Source organism: Theobroma cacao, chromosome 8 (assembly GCF_053813885.1).
Source record: "Theobroma cacao isolate CCN51 chromosome 8, ASM5381388v1, whole genome shotgun sequence".
In the NCBI taxonomy this organism is placed as follows: Eukaryota; Viridiplantae; Streptophyta; class Magnoliopsida; order Malvales; family Malvaceae; genus Theobroma; species Theobroma cacao.
In genome coordinates this window covers 31,002,269-31,011,788 of record NC_142646.1, presented here as the reverse complement: position 1 = coordinate 31,011,788, position 9,520 = coordinate 31,002,269, and the positions used below count along the sequence as shown (strand labels likewise).

The following is a 9,520-nucleotide window of genomic DNA, read 5'->3' as shown; positions in this document are numbered from 1 at the left end:
GACTATCAATCACATATAAGTTTATACATTTCCTTCTAGCACTCATACTTGCTAGTTCTCTACACAACCATTCAATGTAGGGATAAAGGGTCATATACTTTTGGTTTTTGAAAATTTTTATTTATTATATCTTTTAATGGCCCCAGAGAGAAGTAAATTTATGGGGGCTATGCCCCTCAAGATTTTTGAAATTATTTATTTATTATATATATTTTTAATAGTTCTCTCAAAATAAATTTTTTATTTAATAATTAATACAAATAAAAAATAATAAAATGATCCTACAAGCCTTAATCAAATTTACCTTAATACTTATGTTTCTCCACACTTCTTTCTCTCTTTCCTTTCTCTTTCTCTTCTCTTTTGTCCTTATATATTTACTTTACTCTTTTCTTTATAACTTACCACAAAAACACACTTTATTCTTTAAAAGAGATTTATGAGCCTGTGAGTTTGGACAAGGAAGAACAGAACCACTTACTACTATTGTGTGAAATTAAGAAGAGGTAAAGTTTTTTTTATCTTCTTCTTTCTATTTATATTATTTAACTATTTATATGTTTAATCATTGTGTGAAATCTTATATATCTTATTTAACTATTTATATTTTATGCATTATAATTTTATATTTAGTATTTTAAGTTTAAATAGAAATAAATAAGAATATTGGATGTTGACTGCATTAAATTTTTTTATACTTAATTAAAGTATGAGTAAATTGAAAACAATTGACAAATTCTTTAAAAGAAAATATGCAAATCGTCCAAATGATTCTCTTACATTTGAGCCACCAAACCTCAATGCTTCAACTCATAAATAAGAGTAATGTGAATCAAAACATTTGTAGCTCAATGCTAAAAAAATTGATGCTTTTCATGCAAAACATAATCTTGGATTATGGCTAATGATATGAGAATTTTCTATCAATCAAAGGGATAAAATTCATTGTGCTTATCTCAAACGTGGGCCATGTCAACCATTTTTTAGAAATATCCTTTATTAGATGATGATCATCCTTGTTGTTTTAAAGCTTTCTTTTCTTGTTCTTTTTCATTTACATGTTACATAAAATTATTGTCTATTTTGAATCTTTTGATTATTGGTTAAGTTCAATTTATTAGTTTTAAAAAATTTTAGCCTTTATTCATGTTCCCCTTTGGTTCCCCCAACAAAAGATGACTAGCTCTGCCCTTGATTCTATGCATGAACACATAATTTGAACATCCAATTGTATAATTTTTCATACTAAGACAACATCATCAAACTAATTTACATTTCATAATATCATAATTCTTATGTAATAATGAAGCAAGCCATATCAATGACTACATGTGGGAGATTGGTAAATCTGCCCAACTCAAGGTTATTTCATGGTGGTATTTTCACCCCAGTCAAGGCTATTGAAAGATTGGTACATCCGCTCCAACTCAAGGCTATATAATAATGGTATTTCTGCTCCACTCAAGGTAATACAAATAGTGATATTGTTGACTCCGTTAATGGCAAAAGGTAGAAGTATTTTCATCCCACTGAAGGCAATTAGATAGTGGCATTATCAGCCCCACTAATGGCAAAAGGTAGTGGTATTTGTACCCCATTTATGAGCTTTATCACATACATAATATCAATTGAAGGTTTGAAGTTTATTCACATCAACTAAGGGCTCTCAACTAACAACAATTCATACACATAAACCTACGCATGATCATCTCAATTCGTATGGGTGGGAATGCAAACATCCACCTTAGCAATCATTCATACATGCCATGGTATATTAATTTGCATCATCATGGAATCAGTTTTGAAGGAAACCATTTAAAAGAGCTTGTCTCCCCTTCTTAAGAGCTAATACATAATAAAGATATTTATGTAAATATATAAATTCTAAAACTCTTTGAATTCATTTGATCTTAAACCTTTTAATTTATCTTTTTCAATATAACATTCAAAATCATGTGAGGCAACCAAGTCAATAAATCATGTATAGCTTTACAGTACCAAAATACTTTGAAGGGGTGTATCCACTCACCTTGATTTATCATTTTCTATGCCTCGCTTTGTCTAACCTCACTCATTCTACGATCCTCAAGCTCAACAAATCTTACCAAAATAAATTTTATCATGAGTTTCCTAATTTTCTATCAAATCTATTTATTCAAAACTAGTGGAGCAAACCCATACTCTTCGATTTAAGTCCAATAAGTATAAAACTACAAATTTAAAGTATATATTGTTCAATTATGAACATCTTTACCTCAATATCTTCTTTGGAAAGAAAAACCCAGAAAAATCCTTAACTCAAAAAAAGGTTTGTGCTAAAATTCTTAAAAAAAAGATGGTTAGGCTAAGCCCATGGATTTAAAGCTTAAAATTGGTTAAATTTTACATTGGATTCGAGTTGGAAGGCTTAATCCTTGCAAAATAAGGTCTATAAAGGCTATAGAAGGGTTTGGAGAGTGGTACGAGCTTGACAGAAATGAGAAATGAGAAAAGTGGCTTAAGATAGGTCTTTTATTTTTCAATGCTAAAGCCTAAGGATTGACCTTTTAATGCCTAGGGGTTGATCCCTAGGTCTATGTTTTTTCCCTATGGTTACAAAGATCGACCCTAAATCTTTAAGGTTCGATCCTTTTCGATTCTAGAAGCAAATTTTAGGTTTTCACTTGCAAGGATTGACCTTTTACCCTTAGGGGTCGATCTTTGTGATTTCAAAAACTATTCTAAGGGTTCTGTTGTGCAGGGATCGATGCTCCTTTCTTCAAAGGTTGATCCCCCTTGTTCCAAAAGCTATCCTAAATGTTCTGTGTTATAGGAATCAGCTTTTCAAGGCTTTGGGGTCGATCTTTTCAATTCCAAAACCTATTCAAAGTGTCTTAATGTTTAGGGATTAACACTTCTCTCTTCAAGGGTCGATCTTTTTTAATTCTATAAGCTATTTTGAGCCTAAAAGCTTCGAATGATCGATCTTTCATGACTTAACTTGCAAAAACACATTCTTTTGGTTTCCTTTTTCCTCCTATTCTTTCAACCATGGATCTTACACCAATATAACACAATATTTGGAAGACATTCATAACAAAATAGTTGGGAAACTCATCCATCAACACAATTGTATTAAGGCTTATACCAACAATTACAACTTAAATAAATTCCACATGAATGAAAGGTTGGGGTTTCACAATATGCCACCTAGGCCACGAGCTAGTGCAAGAGGTGTGGTAGAGCTAGATGCTCCTACAAAGACCACCATAAGACCATTTATGCCTATCGAAGGTTGTGACAGATGTGACAAGGCCGTTAGTTTAGGGAGGACGGATACGCCTACTATTGTACAGACTAAGGGTCAGCCTCTTGAGGTTGATGCAATACCCACAGCTTAGGAAGTGATCTTAAAGGATTTTGTAGGTGGTTTACTGGGAGTCAATCATACTATGGAGCTTATTGGTTAAGAGATTCTAGACTAGAGGCAACAGGACGAGGGCCACCCTATTATACAAGCCTCTCTTAGTTAATTTACAAAGTTATGATGATAAGCAACTGTCACAACCTATTTTCAGGACCATGATTGGTGCAAGAGTTCATACAAATATAATTTGCTAGATCCAAGCAAGTCTCACAATTCATTTCAATAATCCTTAATGCATGGACAAAATATGGAGATGCATCTCAACGTATATGTATAATATGAATATACCGAATAGAATGTACTTCATGATTAAATCCGTAATCTCAAAACAGTCAAAAGACAGTTAGTGACAAAATCCACAAGTCAAGAATACATAACACATTTATTATCCACTGTTATGCATTGGCCAAGTATAACAGTTGTATTTAAACCCAAGTAAAATATTGACAGACTTGTCCAACGGAGAACAAGTGTAGCGTAGCCATAGTAAACTGAGAGCCCATATGTTTATAAGGGCCTCGTCGTGGGCAACCAATTCTGCGAAAGTTAGGCCTATATACTTCTTACACCACATCGACCAACTGATCACGATCTACCTAGGTAGGCTCGATTTTCTACCTGGGAGTAGGTCTATACAAAGGGCTGCATTCGTGCTTTCCAACTTGAGAGGGCTAATAAATGCTCTAGTCAATCTTGGGCCACAAGCCGCTCGCTATTTCTAATTTTTGTCTCATCCACTCTTGTGGAAGGTTGCTCTTGCCCCCAGCATGGTTGTAGAACAATTTGTCAATGAGGTCTTCAAGAATTTTCCTACTGACAGTTATCTCGTTTCTTCGGACATCAGTATCTTTGTTAACAAATTTGGCCATGGCCCTTATGTTTTCTCAAGAAGATTGGACCACTTCATCAATCAATCTTTTCTTTTGATTTGTCATTCTCGCGAGTGCAAGACCTACTAGTTGAGACATTAGAGTTAAAAAGGGTTGTCACAAACATGAGTGGCAAATGCTTCCATCTCAGGTGCTTGGGATTCCTTCATTTGTTTCTGTTTAGTGGCATATTTGATCTAAGTCCCATCGGGCATGTCAAAAGAAGTGTTGATTTCTATTTTGCAACACTAATTCTATCAAGCGTGTTAATTATATTTGTAAAAAAAATAAAAGGCACCTTAGGTAAATTGATCAAATGATTTCGACCTTGGGAAGATGTCTCGACCAAAGGTTCCATTTGAAGCTGCAATGAAGCTTAAACCATTAAAAGTGAATAATCACAATACCATAATGATAGACAGAAACACAAAGTAACAAATCTGATAAATACAATTGAAATTAAAGAAAACTGCAATAGACATATTATTCAAAATCGTGAAAGTTGCACAAACTTAAAAAGGCAAATTGTTGGGGTTGATTGAATTGATTAAAAAGTACTCGACAAGCTTGCAAAACACAAGAAATAATCATAATGGCTGTTAGAGATAGAGATTAAAAAGATTGCTTACTAAGAGTTTAATGACAAAATAGCTGCTGTAGCCAGGACAACATTTTTTGTTTTTTTAAAGCCAAGGACTTGGATAATTGAGCTTTGAGTTGTGTCGAGAAGTGTGAGTCATAGGAGTCTTTTCTTTGGTTCAGCATCAAAATGTACAGAGCTCTTGGTTCTATAGGATCATGCCACATGTCCTTGCTTTCATTTTTGCCACTAGATCTATACCATGTTTGCCAACACTATTTTAGCCATTTTCTTACAAATTTGGTGCACAGAAAGCACCTTCCTCCAGAAATGCAACCACCGCCTCCACTTTCCAAGTCTAGTAGCTGAATTTTAGTAATAGCTAATTCTGCCATCACATAAGCTTGACTCGATCTTCCTCATGTAATTAGCTAATTCTGCCGGTTAGACGTTTGTGGTTCTGCCAACCGAGCTCTCACGTGTTTTTCTGGTCAAACTCCTACTTTAACATGGACCCTTAGGCTGCTACAAATATCTTTTGTCAATCTCCTAAAATCTTGCTAATAGTTAGGGGCAAAGATAAGAACCACTAACCCTTACCTACTGATTTAATTTATAGTTTATATGTCACATGACATAGCATTTACAAGATAATAAAAATGTCCATCACATTAAAAAATTTCCTAATTATATAGATTAATTAACAGGGAGAAATTATTAAAATTTGCAGCAGGCCCAGACGGAACAGCTAAACTTCTAAAACCTCATTTCATATGCCTGAACAAAAACCATATATGCGGAAATAAGAACTAACTGAATTTTGCTGAAATAAAAACTTGAATGGTACACAAATCTAGAGCAAACAGCCCTGCCCATCTAATGATATACACCATTTTAAACGCACTAAGGATGAAATAGAAATGGAAATATTATCTTGCACCTCCTAACCCATTCTGAAAGGAGACCATGATGCAAGAGCACAACTTTTTTTTTTTTTTGAGAATAGTAAGGAGATTACTTTATGAAAAGAAGTAAAGAACACAAAATACTAAAAGCAACTCTAGAAATAAAAAGAAGCATGTAACAAACAAAAAACTAAAAATAATTTAACATGTATTGCTCATGCTTAACGAACTAGAAGAGGCAGCAATGCAGTACAAGGTAATTTCAATCCTGCTTGTTACGAGAAAGCCTTGCACGGTGTCTGAGCTCGGCCTTTTTCCACCTAACTATTAGGTAACACATGGTAAAGAGAGTGTTTATCTGCAGAAAGAAGCAGAGGTTAAGGTTTAGAGAAAGGTGAAAAAGGTTTCAAACAAAGGGAGCACAGGAAAAGAAGTTCCTGAACACTGACCAAGATGATGATTGCAATAGCAAGAAGAGGCCCAGACCAGAGTACTGATAAAAAAAGTCCACTTGGATCAAAATAATTTTGGGTTGCAAACCTCTTCCAGTTGTCACCAAGGAATTTATTGAGCGTCTCAGCAAGATATACACCAACCACTACAAGACATCATGAAGCATATAAGCTAGAATTGCAAAGAATATTCAAAATAAATTGAACTACAATATTGTTTTCACATTGCTTGGATGTTTGGTGATGTATGTAACAGAATACAGACTAATTTGCTAGAAAGTAAACAACAGAGATGACTTTTTGTGCAGACACGCAGTTGATCCTGCTAACTGTTTCAGAATGCTTGATGACATTGAATGGCTTCTATATTGCTGCTAATGGTCCTAGAGAGCTTGATGACATTAAAAGGCTTCAATATTGAGTTACTGCTGGTTACTCAGTTAAGTTCTATTCAATAAGACTTATTAATCAAAATTTCCAACTGTAAAAAAATTAAATAAATATATAAGACTTGCAACCTATAAATGGATGTACACTGGACTTCAACCTTTTTCTCTCATGACCCCCTCAATGGCAAGATGATCTTCATCCCAAAGTTTCAGCTGTGTTGACTCCCAGGATACTCATGAAAACACTTAAAAAAATAAAAAAAAAAAACTCCGAGATTGACTGCGGTAAAGGTTTATAAACTTATGCCCATCTATATTCATGACCACATCACATGGCGAAATGATTTTGATTACAAGTTTCAACTTTGTTTTCTACTTTATTGACTCCACAGATGGCTTAACCAAAGAAATTTTAAAAAAGAATTCTGAAACTGAAAGTCCTATTTCTTGGATCCCTTGCTTGAGGCCAACTACTAGACATCCTAGTTAAAATTGAAACATTCACTTGCATGGAAAGTTGCTACTTTATGTCCCATATCTACATAGTTGACTATCAAGGTTATAGGGCTAAGAGGCTAGGAGCAGACATGGAAGAAAGTGTACATACCCTAAATGAAGATAAACAGGGGTTCTTTTGCCTATCAAGTCATCTACTGTTATTATTTGAAAACTAGTCAGAGTTCTTTCCAGTAAACATCACCATTCTATGGATATCTTCTCAAACACTAGGCTTCTGTCTCCCAAACCAACTTTGCATGCAATGAAGGACAAAAGCCCTAGATGTGAAACAGGACCTCTAAAACTTTTAGGCTAGCTATAGAATGAGAACCATCTTTTGCTGCACTAATTTATTTATTTCTGCTTGTTGTTTCATTATTTATGCATCTTGGTGTACATTTTGAGCTGAGAAGAACATTTGAAATGATAGCATCCTTCTCACCTTCTGGAATTGAAGATTGCATGCATCCAAAGCACACTTTGTTTTAAAACAAAAGAGTAATTGGGACATCTGTATTCATTAGAAATTTTAAATAGACTTGTACATTTTTCTTATTCACTGAAGAGGTGGGCTTAAGGAAACACTATTAATTGTTAATTGAGAGAATACAGACTTGTCAATGACTATTGGGCCAACCATGATCAAACTGCAAGGTCTTTATGACATATTAATGTGCAATATTACATATGTCCTTGATCATTCAACCACAACAAGACAGTTTATGTATTAAGCTTCGGACTTAAATAAAGCAAGTAATCAATATGATTGATACACAAACTACTCTAGTCATGAGGAGAGATCTAAATACTGATATAACAATGGTGATTGCAGATAACAAGGCAACAAACTTACATGCCAGAAGGAACAAACACATCTGGAAGTTAGTATTCTTCCTTGAGAAGATTGTTATTATCAGTAAGACAACATGGAATGCCAGCAAGCACATTAACCATGGTTCCTGCCAACAAGAGCAAAAAATTAAAGTGGGTTAGCAAATTGTTCTGAATAGAAGCTAGATAAAGAACTCAAGTGAGATCAAGTCAGATTAGCACCCCAAACCCCCTCACGCTTCAAAATTATAATAAAAACACATAACAAAAGAACCTTTAACATTGCAGTTATGTTGTCATATTGAATATAAGGACAATGCCTAAGACTTGATGATAAACAACGAGTCATCCAAATGATGATATTTTGGCTTTAAGCATCCCATTTGAAGAGTTTCAATTACTCACAACCATGCATTAAAGCTAGATTCATGTTAGGAATAGCTGAACTAGTAAACTGAAGATCAAAAAGCTCAAAGTAAGACAGATTAATCTCACAAACCATGCACCATATGTTTAGTTTGAAAACCATATATCAACATTATAGTAGAGCTGCAACCATCTAACTCCAAACTGCCTTCCCACTGGGTATATCAGGTAGAGAATTGGAATAGGACATCATTTCCAATTCAAACTAAGATTTGGAATTGTTCCAATCACCAATTTAATTGATATTTTGGGCATTATGCAATCAAATTACATGCTTCAGAATGAAATATTTAAAAAAAATCTACTTTTTCTTTACTCCTATTTTTTTTAAAACAGAATTTTTACAGCCGATTTTCCTCTCAAATTTTACTTCTTAACCATTAAGTAATATTCTGTCCGGTTACTGAGAAAATGCTGACGAGAAAATAATCAAAAGCACTCATTCCAACCTCAAATATCCAGATTTTGTAAATCCCCTCAAAATTTCCTCAGTTTCTCGGGAATTAAACAGAAAACAAAGAGAGGATACCTTCCAGTCGATGGCGTGGAAGAATCCTATGAAGTTATTGTAGGCGGGTCGTAGGCCCGAACGGAGCTCCGAAGATAGCTTCTGAACTAGATCCGCCATTAATTCCATGTGCTCCCCCACAGCTGATCTCACCTCTTCCATTGCTTTTTCTTTTTTGATCAGATTTAGATCTTACAAATTAAAGGTCAGGAAATAACTCAGATTGGCGGACTCTTTCTTCTATATATTCATCATTTGAGTTTCTCTCCGCACTTTAGAAGAAGAAGAAAGAAAGGAAGAAAGAAGAGGTGCGGTTGTGCTGGGGTTTACGATGAATTGACAAAAAAGTCCTTGATATTTTGTTTCAAGGACGTTTATGTCCTTACGGGAAAGCTTACGTGGTGGACGGTATGGGCAAATCCAAGTTCCGTGGAAAGCAAGAGGAAAGCGATTGAAAATTTGAAGAAAATGAAATGAAAAACAAATTCTATCAAACCAAACAAGCCATCCAATTTTCGTTTTCAAAATCATAAGTAACAATCAATCGATTCAAATTTGGCCAAATCCTCAATAAAAATAAGTAATATTATCTTGTTTTGATGGCTACAATAATTCTTTTACGAATAATTGTGTGGGATAAGTTTTTTTAACCCTCA

At 34.3% G+C, this 9,520-nt stretch overlaps 1 protein-coding gene across 1 annotated transcript; it reads right to left on the bottom strand.

Moving 5' to 3' along the window:
• Positions 1–5,650: 5,650 nt before the first annotated feature.
• LOC18593145 (Tmem18) lies at positions 5,651–9,156 on the bottom strand. The gene is made up of 4 exons (XM_007020212.3): positions 8,886–9,156; positions 7,953–8,058; positions 6,210–6,358; positions 5,651–6,118 (listed from the first exon to the last, which is right to left on the bottom strand). Exons 1-4 carry the CDS (start codon positions 9,024–9,026, stop codon positions 6,023–6,025), a joined length of 492 nt encoding a protein of 163 aa, XP_007020274.1. The 5' UTR covers positions 9,027–9,156; the 3' UTR covers positions 5,651–6,022.
• Between the last annotated feature and the right edge of the window lie 364 nt (positions 9,157–9,520).

What these genes read in the sequence shown, in the direction of transcription:
- LOC18593145 (XM_007020212.3), bottom strand. Translation starts at nt 9,026, where the DNA reads ATGGAAGAGGTGAGATCAGCTGTGGGGGAGCACATGGAATTAATGGCG. An exon ending in GTGTTTGTTCCTTCTGGCAT is followed by an intron (nt 6,359 to 7,952) that starts GTAAGTTTGTTG and finishes GATGTCTTGTAG; the next exon opens with TGGTTGGTGTATATCTTGCT. An exon ending in CTATTGCAATCATCATCTTG is followed by an intron (nt 6,119 to 6,209) that starts GTCAGTGTTCAG and finishes TTCTTTCTGCAG; the next exon opens with ATAAACACTCTCTTTACCAT.